Source organism: Arachis stenosperma, chromosome 1 (genome assembly GCF_014773155.1).
Source record: "Arachis stenosperma cultivar V10309 chromosome 1, arast.V10309.gnm1.PFL2, whole genome shotgun sequence".
Lineage (NCBI taxonomy): Eukaryota > Viridiplantae > Streptophyta > Magnoliopsida > Fabales > Fabaceae > Arachis > Arachis stenosperma.
In genome coordinates, this window is record NC_080377.1 from 127,775,467 (window position 1) to 127,790,000 (window position 14,534).

Consider the following 14,534-nt stretch of genomic DNA (forward strand, 5'->3'; position numbering starts at 1 on the left):
CTCAGGCAATATGATTGAAGGCTCCGAAAGAGCTATAATTTTGTTTCTTGGAGGAATAAAATTCATAATAAATAATGCAGTATTGTCTACTAAGTCTCTAAGGAACTTATTGAGTTTTAAAGGTATTCGCCGAAATGGATATCATGTTGAAACAATGAATGAGGATAATCATGAGTACTTATGTATCGCAACTCATGATTCAAATAAAAAGGTTATATTAGAAAAGTTATCCTCACTTTCATCTGGGTTATATTATACCAAAATTAGTGCAATCGAATCACATGCCATTGTAAACCCGAAGTTTACCAGCCCAGATGAATTCATAACTTGGCATGATCAATTGGGTCATCCGAGAACAACCATAATGCAGAGAATTATTGAAAACTCACATGGACATTCACTAAAGAACTAGAAGATTCTTAAATCTAGTGAATTTTGTTGTGCTGCATGTTCTCAAGGAAAGCTAATTTTAAGACCATGACCAGTAAAGATTGGATTTGAGTCTCCTGAATTCCTAGAAAGGATTCAATGTGATATATGTGGACCTATTCATCCACCATGTGAATCTTTTAGATATTTTATGGTTCTAATAGACGCATCTTCGAGATGGTCACATGTGTGCTTAATGTCTTCTCGCAACCTGGCGCTTGTGAGATTATTTGCTCAAATTATTCGATTAAAAGCACAATTTTCAAAAAATTTAATTAAAGCAATTCGTCTTGATAATGCTGGTGAATTTACTTCCCAAACTTTTGATGCTTATTGTATGGCTAATGCAATAAGCATTAAACATCCAATAACTCATGTCCATACACAAAATGGGTTAGTAGAATCACTTATTAAATGCCTCCAATTAATTGCTAGACCCTTACTTATGAGAACAAATCTTCCAACCTCGACTTGGAGGCATGCTATTTTACATGCCGCAGCACTTATTTGTTTGAAACTAACAAGTTACCATCAGTTCTCTCCTATGCATTTAGCTTTTGGCCAGCAGCCAAAAATTTTCTATTTAAGAATATTCGAGCATGTGATATATGTTCCCATTGCACCACCTTCTCGCACCAAAATAGGATCCCAAAGAAAACTGGGAATATATGTTGGATGTGATTCTCCCTTTATAGTGAGGTATATTGAGATACAAACTGGAGATGTATTTAAAGTCAGATTTGTAGATTGTCATTTTGATGAATCAAAATTTCTAATATTAGGAAGAGAGAATAAGCTTCCTGAAAAAGAACTTAATTAGAATGCATCATCATTGATGCATTTAGATTCTCGATCAGGGTAATGTGAACTAGAAGTTTAAAATATTATACATTTCCAAAGAATAGCAAATGAATTGCTCGATGCATTTTCTGATACAAAAAGGATAACCAAATCCTATATACCAGCAGAAAATGCTCCAATTCGAATAGATGTCCCAGTTGGACAAGTGGCCACTGAAAAATAAATTCACGCTAGAAGCGTGGTAGACATATCGGTTCCAAAAACAAAAATCCTCGAAAAAGAAAAGAGGTAAATACTATTCCCGTTGAAAAGACATAATAAAGACACTTGTAGTTGTCCAAAATTCTGATATAGTTTTAACGCCAGAAGACGTTCAGGTACCTAAAAATTATGAAAATGATGAGATCTCGATAAATTATGTCTTTACAGAAGAAAAATAGGACCAAAATAAGACAATTATCAATGAAATATTTGCATATAATGTGGTATTAAATATCATGCATGAAAGTAAGGATCCTGAGCCAACAACAGTCAAAAATTGTCGACAAAGAAATGATTGGCCAAAATGGGAAGAAGCTATGAAGGCTGAGTTAGACTCATTTGCAAAACGTGAAGTCTTTAGACCTGTAGTCCGTACAGTAGAAGATATAAAACCTGTTGGATATAGATGAGTATTTGTGAAAAAAATAAAATGAGAAAAATGAAGTTGTACGCTACAAAGCTCGACTTGTAGCACAAAGTTTTTCACAAAGGTCCGGTATAGATTATAAAGAAACATATTCCCCTGTAATGGATGTAGTAAAATCGCGTTATTTGGTTAGTTTATCTGCATATCATAAACTACATATACATTTAATGGATGTGGTAACAATCTATTTATACGGATCATTAGATAGTGATATCTATATGAAAATCTCTGAAGGACTAAAGATATCTAAACCATCCAATGAATATTCGCAGGGGTTATACTCAGTCAAATTGTAAAGATATTTATATGGTCTAAAACAATCTAGACGAATGTGGTATAATCGTCTTACTGAGTATCTGGCCAAAAACGGATTCAAGAATGATGATATCTACCCATGTGTTTTCATAAAGAAATCTGCATCTGGATTCATTATAATTGCTGTGTACGTTGATGATTTAAATATCATTGGAACTCCTGAAGAGATCCAACCATTATAAAAACTTTAAAAGAAGAGTTTGAGATGAAAGATCTTAGAAAGACTAAATTTTGTCTCGACCTGCAGATCGAGCATACAAAAAAGGGATCTTTATTCATCAAACAATATACACAGAAAAGATTTTGAAAAAATTTTATATGGATAAGTCACATCCCTTGAGTACCCCAATGATTGTAAGATTTTTGGATGTGAAAAATGATTAATTTCGTCCTAAAGAAGAAAATGAAGATATCCTTAATTCTGAAGTACTATATCTTAGTAACATTGGGGCACTAATGTATCTTGCTAATAACACACGACCTGACATATCATTTGCGGTAAATTTACTAGCAAGGTATAATTCCTCTTCAAACAAAAGACATTGGAATGAAATCAAACAAATATTTCGATATCTTCATGAAATGGTTGACATGGATTGTTTTATCCATATAGATTCAAGTCACAACTAGTTGGCTATGCAGATGTAGGATACTTGTCTGATCCACGCAAAGGAAGATCTCAAACATGATACTTGTTCACATATGGTGATACAGCTATATCATGGAGCTCCACGAAGTAGATGATTGCAGCAATATCCTCTAATCATGCTGAAATACTAGCGATACATGAAGCAAGTCGCAAGTGTTTTTGGCTCAGGAGTTTGATTCAATATATTCTATTATCATGTGGACTGATTGACCATAAGATAGCTCCAACTATCCTGTTTGAAGATAATACGACATGCATTGCTCAACTTAAGGGTAGATACATCAAAGGTGATAGAACAAAGCATATTTCACTCAAATTCTTCTTCACTCATGATCTTCAAAATCAAGGGACAATTGATGTCTAACAGATCTGGTCAAGTAATAATCTGACAGATTTAATTACAATGTCACTCCCAAATTCTCTTTTGAAAGATTAGTACATCAGATTGTGATGCGTCGATTTTGAGATATTAAATAATGTTGACACCAGGGAGAGACTGTACTCTTTTTCCTTTGGTCAGATTTTTTTCCATTGGGTTTTTTTGACAATGTTGTTAATGAAGAAGTCCTCATCACAAAGGATATTGTACTCTTTTTCGTTCACTAAAGTTTTTTTCCTATTGAGTTTTTCTTTAGTAAAATATTAACGAGGCATAATCCTAAATAATCATCCAAGAAAAAGTGTTGTGATAAACATGATGATATGGATGCCCATTCATTATATGAACGGCTGATTTTTTCTATGAAAAAATGAAGCTCCCAAGTTAAGCTAAACTTAAATGAAGTTTGAAAAAATAAACATTTTACCTCTATGAATAATGAGAAAGTTTTAGACAATTGATGTTCAACCAAAATGTACTATTCTCTTATATATATATATATATACTGTGCATGTTTGGGCGCCATTATTTTGTTTAAAAAAGATCTTTTTTCAATGAAAAAAGATATTTTTTTACTTTTTAACGTGTTTGGCAAATTTCTAGTAGTAAAAGTAAAAGCACTAGTAAAATCGAAAAAAGATCTTTTTTGAGAAGGTGTAATTTACATCTTTTTTTAAAAGATTTTTTTCCTTAAAAAAAGATGTTTTTTGTGTAATAAATAGACAAAAAATATTTTTATATTGTTATGCCCAAACATAATTGATAGATAAAAAGACCTTTTTACATGAGATATCCAAACATAAAATTACTTTTACTTCTCTATAAGATCTTTTAAAAAAAGACAACTCAAGAAAAGATATTTTTTTAAAAGCTCACCCAAACAAGTCCACTCTCTTTTCTTTATCTCTCTGAGTATACGTTGCAATATATATAATATTAGTATCATCTTTATTATATTGAGATAATAATTATGATAAATATTATTACTAAATTATCTAATTATACTTTTTTATTTTATATCTTATTTATTTGTTTATTTTACAACACCTAAAAGTTATTTCTTTTGCTTCACACGCCTGCAAGATTTGTAAAACCCCCCTTGAAAATCCAGATATTACAATCACATCCCAAAAGAATAACAAATTACATAAATCCAAAGAAAGAGAGAAACCACAAAACAGCCCCAAATCCAGCGATCAACAAAAATGAAAAAAAGAAAAACACATAAGTGTTGGGAACCCAAGATTTTGGGCCATAAAGACACACGTGCAATTATAACTAACGACCCAATCCAAAACCAAAACCAAAACCAAAACCAAGATTCTATCTTTCTCTCTCTCTCAAGTGTCAATACACAAACAATAATCTCTATCCACAGTTTTTGCCTGTCACGCTCACTCTTTCGCAACACAGATTCTCCAATTTCCGTTTCCCACTCTCTCCAAACCCCATTACATGTTCTCCGCGGAGGTTTTCGGCGTCTTCGCCGTCCATGGCGCCGATGTATCTCCGGCTCCCGCCACTGCCACGAACACTAACTACACCAGCTGCTTCAAAAAACCCGCGCCTTCTTCTCATAGCGTGGTGAACACTGTGAGGTTCCCAAAGGCTTCTTCCGCCACTCTCTGTCGCTGCAGCGTTGACTCAAAGTCCGCCGTCGGCGGTGAAGTTTTCTCGGTGACGCCGTCCGGCAAGTCTGACGTGGACTACCTTGGTGAGAGCACCAAAGGCGATTTGAACGTTAAGTTGGAACACCTCGAAGCTTTTGGTAAAAAGAAAGGAAAAATAAAAAATTTTCTCCTATTTTGTTCTATTATTTGTCCTTTTTAAGGTGTGCATTGTTGTGTTAGTTGAAGTGAATAGCTTTATCAGTTTATATGTTAGATTCTGCTATATCATGATGGACCCAACATTCTCTTTTCATCATATGTTGTAATATATATATATATATATATATATATATATATATATATATATATATATATATATATATATATTGAACTTTCCCACCAAAGGTTGTAGTGTTTCTCGGTTTTACTAGTTTACTACAATTCTTGTTAACTCCTTTGTTTGGTTGTAATGAGTTATTGGTAACGTTTGTGGTGTTATTTATGTTGCAAGCAAAGTGGATAATGGTTTCTCCCTCGTAGGAATTGATGGTAATGGCGCACTAGAAGGTCCAATTGAAGAAGTGGCTAGGGCAGAGACTATTGAAGCAGAAGATTTGCTGAAAGACTTGGGTATTCCGGTATGTAAAGCCTACCGATTTTGCTTACTTGCTGCGTTTTATAGTTTGTGATATGTTTGCCAAGAAAGAAACTGTGGTCTCCTTCACTTTATGGGTTCTATTAGTTGATGAATGAACGTGTGATCAATATGATAGCAGTCTGCTACTATCTGGACTTTTGTGTGTATCTATGTCGTTACTCATTATCAAATCCATCTCAACACAGGAATAAAATGATAATGTTGGTTACACATACCATAAGTTCATAAGTATGGTTTTGTGAAGATCCACCTTTAATATTTTCAAGTAGGATAGCATAAAGGGGTGTTGTTATAAGGTAAGTTACAATATCCCTGCCCCTAGGTTTGCAAAACCTAAGTGAACCACCTGACTACATTTACAGAGTGTACATGCTTTTCTGATAATTAGCTCCAGTTGTATATCAAAGAAGTCCGGGTCCCTACGATGCGATTAACTTTTTTATGGTTCCTACTCATGGGAGCCTTCCATGTGATCATATTGGATAAATATCAACCTTATTACGAAGGCCAACTAACTGCTTTATTACTTGATATTGTCTTATGTAATCATTGTTTCTGATCGGCAAACTGATTTCTTCTCTATATATATTTTTTTCTCTTCGCATGGGATGTTGACGGAGTTATCCGATTTCATTATGTAAGTAACACTCTTTTTTAATCTTCGTGCAGAGTCCTTCTTCAGCTAGAAATTCACCTCGTGGAATATTCTGCAGCCGTACATTGAACCTGCGGTCAATTAGTGCCATTGGATATGACATGGACTATACCTTGGTCCATTATAATGTGATGGTATTCATCTGTTCCATATTAGTATATCATATAGTCTGTATGAACTTACAAGTTTAGCTGCTTCCTTTGTTCAATTATCAATTGTATACCATTGCTTTACCATTGTAGTTGAAAGCATGGAAGTAAGAAAAAAGGTTCTGTACTATTTGGTGTCTTGTGCAACTGTAGGTTTATCTGCATTAACGTTTATGGACCTCTCTGATGACTGATATTGACCTGTGCTGTTGCAGGCTTGGGAAGGGCGGGCTTATGACTATTGTATGGAAAACCTTAGGAACATGGGTTACCCTGTCGATGGGCTAGCATTTGATCCTGATCTGGTAAGATGTTATCTCGAGCATCCTAAAGGCATTTGGCAATTGGTGTTCTCTCTTGTTTGTAAAAAATGATCTTACATTTCACCATAAATTGTTCAGGTAATTAGAGGTCTGGTCATAGACAAAGAGAAAGGCAATTTGGTTAAAGCTGATCGATTTGGTTATATAAAAAGAGCTATGCATGGCACTAGAATGTTATCTACTCGGGCTGTGAGGTAAATGTCAGGCCTTGTAATTTGTTTTATGATACTGATAATCCAATCAGAAGCTTCTTGCTTTCTTGTTAGCTGCTTGCTTGTTAGCTTCTGTCATCAAACACTGCTGTAACTTATTGAAACACAGATCAGTTTTGCATTCAAGATAAGTGAATATGTACATAAGTTATTAATGAACAATGTAAGTTGACAACTTATTAAATATCCAGAACAATACAGTAATGGTATTTCATTAATTTTCTGTTAATTGTGAAAGTCTGACTTCTGAAGTAACTGGAGATTTGTAGCATATCATGATTGATTTCCTTTCAGGGCAACTCTTGCATACGTAACACACACATGCACACACATGGAAATGTACTTATTTATAGCTCAGTAGATTTCATTTATCAAAAACTGGAGTAATAGTTTCTGTAGTGCTTCTTAACTTTATATGCAATGGAAGTGAGATGTATGGGAGGGAACTGGTGGACCTGCGAAAGGAGAATCGGTGGGAATTTCTCAACACACTGTTCTCTGTGTCTGAAGCTGTGGCCTACATGCAGGTATGTTGCACTCGCTGTTGAAAATCACTCAACTTTCAGTTTCAGTAGAAGAGATATATCATCCCACAATATTCATTTTGCACTAGTATTCTGATTTAAGTTTTTGTGGCTTTGTCTTATCTTGGCAACAGGTAATGGGTTCTATTCGGTTGGTGTATTTATTTGATTGTTCAAGCATTAACTGTGTGTTATGAACCTTAATCGGGTTATAGGATAGTGAATGTTTATGTTCCAGTTTCCACTGTTGATTCTCTTGGGGCCATTTTGGCATTCCAAAATTTAAGTAGGTAGTAGAACACAAATGGGAGTTGAGAAATGTTCAAGATGTGAGGTTTGAGCATATGGAAGCTCAGATAAACTGCCTTACTCAACCTTATTCTTACTTAAAACATGAATATCAGTGTTTCCCTCACAATATATAAGGATGTTCCCCCTGTATTTAATGTAATTATGTCTTACTGTGATGAGACTACATTAATGATATATATTTGATTTCAGATGGTTGACAGATTGGACGATGGGACTATACCAGCTGATCTTTGCCCCCTTGATTATAAAGGGCTTTATAAGGTAATATGGTGCAAGTATTTTAAATTTTATTTATCTTTGATTAGAGATGTTTATTCCTCACAATTAGCATAAATCTCAGGCTGTTGGAAAAGCTCTCTTCTGGGCGCATGTTGAAGGTCGCCTTAAGGTTAACACCTCGTGCCAGTTTTTCTTTCCCCTGTATGGTGCTTTAATGGTGTACTTTGTTAACTCCAAATGACTTGTGGAATTTATGCAGAGTGAGATCATGTCTAAGCCAGAACAGTTTGTGGAGCCCGACCCAGAGTTACCATTGGCACTTCTGGATCAGAAGGAGGTATTGCCTGTAATGTGTTATTGTTTGCATAGACGTGATGCTCTTTTACTACTTAGTCTGTTCTTGTCATGAAACAGGCTGGCAAAAAACTTCTGCTTATTACGAATTCAGATTATCTTTATACGGACAAAATGATGCGGCATTCCTTTAATAGGTTTCTTCCCAATGATATGGGTTGGCGAGATTTATTTGACATTGTAAGTTTATGTTGGTTACTTCTTCCTTAATTCTTTTTGGTACATTGGCAGCAGTGAGGTCTAAACCTAGGATCTCATACTACTACTCCCCATACCCCTCACCACTAGACCATTCCTATTGCTTTTATCGTGGGATTTTGTTCTTGAATAATTTACAAAAGAAATTATTGTCTTGACATTGGAGGAAAGAAAAATACTGTTTTCTTCATGTCTTGTCTTATTATGAAATAAATTTTGCATTAATGAATGTTTTCATTTTTGATGGTTAGGTAATTGTGTCAGCAAGAAAACCAGAGTTTTTCCAAACGTCACATCCCATGTATGAAGTGGTGACTGGCGAGGGTCTGATGAAACCTTGCTTCAAGGCTCAAACAGGTAATTAGTATAATTGGTAGACTGTTACATTCTTTCTATGAAGTGGCTGGGGTCTGATGAATATTCCCATTGTTTTATGAAGTCTGTTACATTCTTCAGAAAAGGGAAAAAAAGAAAAAAAAAAAGTCAGGGTTAAATAGACACCTAGTCTTATATATTTAGTTATATATTTGTACTGATTCTTGTAACAGCCAAAATCATTATGAATTTCACTACCTGTATACATTGGTCACAGATGATCTTTCGGTCAACTGTTGTTTCCTTATTCGTTACAATAAATAGCCATGGAGCATTAGTCATAGATTGTGGATATGTTTACTATTTAGATCACAGTCATTCATTGAATTATTGATGTGCTACACTTACGTTCCACATGATTTGACTACCTGTACATGATCTAATATCTTCTGCAGGTGGTTTGTACTCGGGGGGAAGTGCACAGATGGTTGAAAATTCTCTCAATATTCATGGAGATGAGATATTGTATGTTGGTGACCATATTTACACTGATGTCAGTCAATCCAAGGTCCATTTGCGATGGCGAACAGCATTGATTTGTCGAGAACTGGAAGACGAGGTTGGTTCAATCAGTTTATGTTCCGATCATTTTTCTGAGCAAAGAAAGTTAAACTATGAAAGCTTTCCTGATCTTATTTCTCTATGGAAAAGAGCAATAAGATGAGCATATTGTGTGGCTTGACTGGATCCTATTATGAAATGTCATGATTTGGTTTTCAAATGTTAAAACTGCAGTACAATGCCCTCATTGGGAGCCGGATACATAGAGAATCATTGGTGGAACTTATAAATCAAAAGGAGGTTCTAGGGGATCTCTTCAACCAACTTCGGCTGGCTCTACAAAGGCGGAGTCATGACAGGCCTGCACAAGTAAGTTTTGGCTCCATTCTCCTATTATGTATTAAACTATTTAAGCTTCATTTTATTAATGCCGAGTACCTCTTGACATTGTTGAAAAATGAAAGCACTAGGCCTTTAAAATCTTCGTTTGCATTATATAGGCATTGTTCCTAGTACCTATGTTGCAAACCTCTGCTCCTACTACTAGTTTGTTGCCTCAATCAATCCCCTTGACCTTCCTAAGCTAAATATGATATCAAATACAATGACTAATCTTCTCAAAATATCCCTATAATTAATCCTGGTATATCATAAAAACTTGTGACATTAAAAGGCCAAATTAATAATTATATGTGATTTTGGGATGTTTTGTCCTTTACATGTCTACAAAGCTTTTTACCTTATCCCATATTATTTTTAAAGTGAGCCATTTTAGCTATTTTAATAATGGTAGTTAGTTTTGCTATGTACTTGAAGACCCTTGCAGCAACTAATATGAATGATGAGGACCTTACTGAAAGCATGCAAAAGCTATTAATTGTTATGCAAAGGCTAGATGAGAAAATTGCTCCAATGCTTGAGGCGGATGGAGAGCTCTTCAATTCAAGGTGAGCAAAAATTATTGATATTTGATTCAGAAACTCTTGGCTGTACCTTTGTATGTGCTTGCTTCATGGCTAAATATGCAAACCTTGCTTACTTTTGCAACTGACTTGCCATGGGAAAGAATTTGACTGGTAAACTGTGTACAGTCCTCAGCTCAAAATAGTCTGCATCTATAAAATATCAAAGATCCTCTGTCATGATGTTATGTTATCATGGAAAACATAAATGGTATGCAAATTCAAAATGCTGTAAAGAAATTGGCATCTTTTTTATTGGGCATTTTCTTGTCTAATTGTGCAAGGCAAGTAAAGGAGAGTCTTTCTTCTACCTTTCAACGCGGATGCTATTAACTCCATTGTATTTTTCTGCAACAGGTGGGGTTTTATATCCCGTGCTGGTCTCTGGGATAAAAGTCACTTGATGAGACAAATTGAGAAGTATGTACTTTCTTCTTGATGCCCTCTTCATCTATATCATACTGATTTCTTAAAAATGAGCATTAATTTATTTCAATTTCAGGTATGCTGATATTTATACCTCTAGGGTGTCTAATTTCTTATATTATACACCCTTCATGTATTTCCGTTCCCAGGAACAGGTATCCAGATCATCTTCTCCCTAAAGCATTATGTTTCTGTTTTGCGTTTCAGCTGACTCAAATGTGTTTCTGTGCTGCAGAACCTTGCGCATGATTCATACTCACACTTATGTTCACAAACTCAATATTAAGATTTCTTCCTAGGGAGAAATGGAGGTAAAAATGGTGGATAAATAAGAGAAATAAGAATCTTCTGCTGTTGACATTATGAGCATGTGTACTATTCATAACGATAGCAAGCCCATGAAGGACTTCAGCAGCAGTTTTCCCTTGGCCAAGTGGTCTTTAAGTTGGCCCCTATGATTGTAGGAGAGCCGCCCCATGCAAAGGGTAAAATAAATTTGCTGGGGGTTTATGTACTTATGCTTCCAACTGAATTCTTATTCAGGCTTTAATCTATATATATGGTGTAATATCCACAGCTTTGTGACTTGTGAGGAATTGTTATCCAAATTTGTCTCCCTATGGTTTTAAGTAAATTATATAACTACCATGATGGATGATAGGTGTTGAGGATTTCCTTTGTTAGTGACATTGTCCTTTTCTCTTTGGGAGCATAAATAAGTAAATTATATTGCTTGTTTTATGTTGTTCGTTTGGTTATTTCCTTTTCCTATTTCTTTTTCTTTTTGCGCTTTGAGTGAGTTGGAACAATTTAGTATAGTTTTTTGTTAAAAGTGATAGTTATTTTGAAATGAATGTAATGTTTAGTAAAAATATATTCTGAGAACATCAAAAATATTTTAATTTAAAATTTTAAAAATACTTTGCAAATATATATCAATACTTGATTTTCAACTTAAAAGACTAGAATGTGAATAAAATAGACGTCAAAATGCTACTGATCCATACATTGCATTTTTGGATAAAGCAAATCCACAATTCTCATCAGAATTGCATCTTCAAAAATGGTAACCACCCTAAAAGCTACATCTCTAATCTAGGCTCCAGCTCAAAAAATATCAAATAAATGTTACAAAATCAGGCCTATGATATACTTAGAATATTTGTTTTGCTTTCAAAGTATTTATTATCAATAGAATGGAACCTTGCATTTTCTTATGGTATGATGCCTACCATAGCTGTAAGCAGGAGAGTCTGGTGGTGGCAACAGGTGACTTTCATCATAGTTGATAGAAACAAGACAAAGCCCGTGAGGCGGAGCTGACAGAGAGTATTTCGCAAGCTCCTTTCGATCTCTACTTGCCAAAATATGCGGAACAATCCCAGGAGGGATAGCTTCCTTGCCAATTTGAAGCAACAAAGCCACCTGGAGAAGTCATTGCTGTCATGAAACTTATCTGAATACAATCTCTCTTGCCAAGTTGCAAGAATTAGTCACAAGAAAGAATGTTTACCATGTTTCGAACTTGTCTATATAAGAAACCTGAACCTTCAACTTCTACCTGCAAAAGAGCTCCCTAGAAATAGATATTGAAGTGATCAGCTTTATAAGCCTTAAAATCTTCACATAAAAGTATCAGAAGCCAGAGGAAACTGATTAAGAACAAGATGAGTACCATTTCTTTCACCTCAAATCGGAAAATGTGCTTTACAGGATCCGGCACCCGATCATTGTGGGATGCATTGGCAAATGCAGAGAAGTCATGCTTCCCAACAAAATATTTTGCAGCTTCTTGCATGACAGCGCTATTGAGTTTATACACACTATGGTAAGCAAAATGCCGCTGGAAAGGATCCATGATGCTATCATTGTATATCTTGTAATGGTAAATCTTACTTTTGGCAGAAAATCGAGCATGGAATTCAGCTGATGCAGGGCTGATCTCTCTAACCCGGATATCAGTAGGAAGAAGACCATTCAAAGCCGCATGAATTTCTTCCAAGTTTTTGTAGTTAAATGGCATAAAGAAATGTGCAACCTGCAGCATGGTAAGTTATAAAATTTTCACTGGTTTCCACTAGAAACCACATGAAAGGAACAAAGTCAGACCTGACCCCAGGCGTGGACTCCTGTATCGGTCCTGCTTGCACCGACCAACCGCAGATCCTTCCTTTCAAGCTTTGTTGCTTTAATCAAAGCTTTTTCCACAGTGCATTGCACAGTTGGGGGAGATTGCTGATATTGCCAGCCTGAAAACATAACCATCACTCTATCGGGGACATCAAAGAATTCATGTTTAAATTACATATTTTATACACTAGTACTCGAAAATTGCACCTTTCTATACAGCTCAAAACCCAGGAAATGAGGAGGATTTGATTACTGCTATGATTACATCAAAGATCAAAACTTGATTAAAAAGTTTGGGACTTTCAACTTGTATTATTATGGGCATAATGTTTGAAATTATTGACATCAACTGAAATTGAACAATTATTCACAATGCTTGAGACACTGTGTCCTTATATCTTACAACTAGTGAACAAAGCAATCTTATTGGCAATGAATAATGCCATAGCCATTGAAGAAAAAGAGAAAATGAGAAAAACAAACACACACAAGCAAGGGGTAAAAAAAAACAGAACAACCAGGTTCAACAGGACAGAGAAACAGAAAAAAAAGATACCCAAGTAAAAAATGTTTTCAAGTTGAGAGCTTTATGGATGAAATGGAATACCCGAATTAAAAAATGAAAAAGAATGAAGCAAACCTGCATAGTGAGTGCCATCGTAAGCCAAAATAAGGCGCCATTTATAGTCTTGTTGAATGGGCTTCACCCCATTTTCCAGCTCCACAGGAGCAAACGAATTCAACTGAGATCCAAACAAAGAGAGAAGAAAACAATTTCTTACTATGAACAGAGAGACGGAGAGAGAGAAACATAGAGAACGAGATGAGAGAATATATCATACCGAAAGAATGGAAACCGGAGATGGTGGAGCAACCAGAGCTGCTACTGCATAGTTCATCTCTCACAATCAAACACACCTATTCCCCCTTTATCCATTTTATTTTTGTAGATTTTTTCCTTTATATTTTCATTGTTCTTCATATAATCATATGCTTATTTTTCACATTAGTTTAATTTTGATAATTAATGGTACAAAAAACGGCTAATTTTTTTTATACGAACAAAATTGTGTGTAATTCATCATCATAGATCATTGGTGTGTTTTTCTTAAATATGAATTAATTTTTTTTTTTAATTTTGAGTAACAAATCGGACCCTCAAATTTGGGGAAGTAGAAAAATAAATCTGACCCTCAGATTTGTATATTGAAAAAAAATTTAAAATAAAAAAACTCAAATCTAACCTTCAGATTTGTATTTTTTAAAAAAAAAAAATTAAAACCACAAATTTAACCCTCAGATTTGTTGTTATCAACAAAAAAAAATTTTAAAATCCTCAGATTTGTGGTATCCATATAAATAAAAAACATATAAAGTTTTCACCTTATTTAAAAACACCACCTTCTACCCGCATATTAAAAATACAAAGCGACAAAAAACTTGTACACTATAATTTAATTTGATTTACTCATTTTAATAGTTGTATAAAATATAAAAAGTATAGTATTCATATAAAAAAAAATAGTTATTAAATTAATTATTATATATTAATGTATACATTAATATATATTTTATATAGATAATGAATTTGATATTGTTTCACTCGTTTCTTTTCTGTTGATTCCGACAGATAGTGTCAAAATGAACATGTGTCAAAATCTTATT

General features: G+C 34.6%; 2 protein-coding genes across 2 annotated transcripts; one reads left to right on the plus strand and one right to left on the minus strand.

Annotated features, from left to right (window-relative positions):
• The first annotated feature begins 4,606 nt into the window (after positions 1 to 4,606).
• On the plus strand, positions 4,607 to 11,480 carry LOC130944673 (uncharacterized). The gene is made up of 17 exons (XM_057873117.1): positions 4,607 to 5,029; positions 5,412 to 5,509; positions 6,199 to 6,318; positions 6,549 to 6,638; positions 6,735 to 6,850; positions 7,296 to 7,395; positions 7,894 to 7,965; positions 8,045 to 8,092; positions 8,183 to 8,260; positions 8,338 to 8,457; positions 8,727 to 8,832; positions 9,246 to 9,409; positions 9,586 to 9,720; positions 10,168 to 10,298; positions 10,671 to 10,733; positions 10,816 to 10,894; positions 10,975 to 11,480. Exons 1-17 carry the CDS (start codon positions 4,717 to 4,719, stop codon positions 11,023 to 11,025), a joined length of 1,884 nt encoding a protein of 627 aa, XP_057729100.1. The 5' UTR covers positions 4,607 to 4,716; the 3' UTR covers positions 11,026 to 11,480.
• Positions 11,481 to 11,713: 233 nt separating this feature from the next.
• LOC130940922 (uncharacterized) lies at positions 11,714 to 13,807 on the minus strand. Its single transcript, XM_057869209.1, has 6 exons — positions 13,712 to 13,807; positions 13,510 to 13,612; positions 12,849 to 12,988; positions 12,415 to 12,777; positions 12,253 to 12,315; positions 11,714 to 12,164 (listed from the first exon to the last, which is right to left on the minus strand). Exons 1-6 carry the CDS (start codon positions 13,766 to 13,768, stop codon positions 11,928 to 11,930), a joined length of 963 nt encoding a protein of 320 aa, XP_057725192.1. The 5' UTR covers positions 13,769 to 13,807; the 3' UTR covers positions 11,714 to 11,927.
• Positions 13,808 to 14,534: the final 727 nt, after the last annotated feature.

Coding starts and splice junctions, on each gene's coding strand:
- LOC130944673 (XM_057873117.1), top strand. CDS start 4,717: ATGTTCTCCGCGGAGGTTTTCGGCGTCTTCGCCGTCCATGGCGCCGAT. Junction 8,458..8,726: donor GGCGAGATTTATTTGACATT/GTAAGTTTATGT, acceptor TTTGATGGTTAG/GTAATTGTGTCAGCAAGAAA. Junction 10,734..10,815: donor TTGATGAGACAAATTGAGAA/GTATGTACTTTC, acceptor TTTCAATTTCAG/GTATGCTGATATTTATACCT.
- LOC130940922 (XM_057869209.1), bottom strand. CDS start 13,768: ATGAACTATGCAGTAGCAGCTCTGGTTGCTCCACCATCTCCGGTTTCC. Junction 12,778..12,848: donor GAGTCCACGCCTGGGGTCAG/GTCTGACTTTGT, acceptor ACCATGCTGCAG/GTTGCACATTTCTTTATGCC. Junction 12,316..12,414: donor GATTTGAGGTGAAAGAAATG/GTACTCATCTTG, acceptor ATCTATTTCTAG/GGAGCTCTTTTGCAGGTAGA.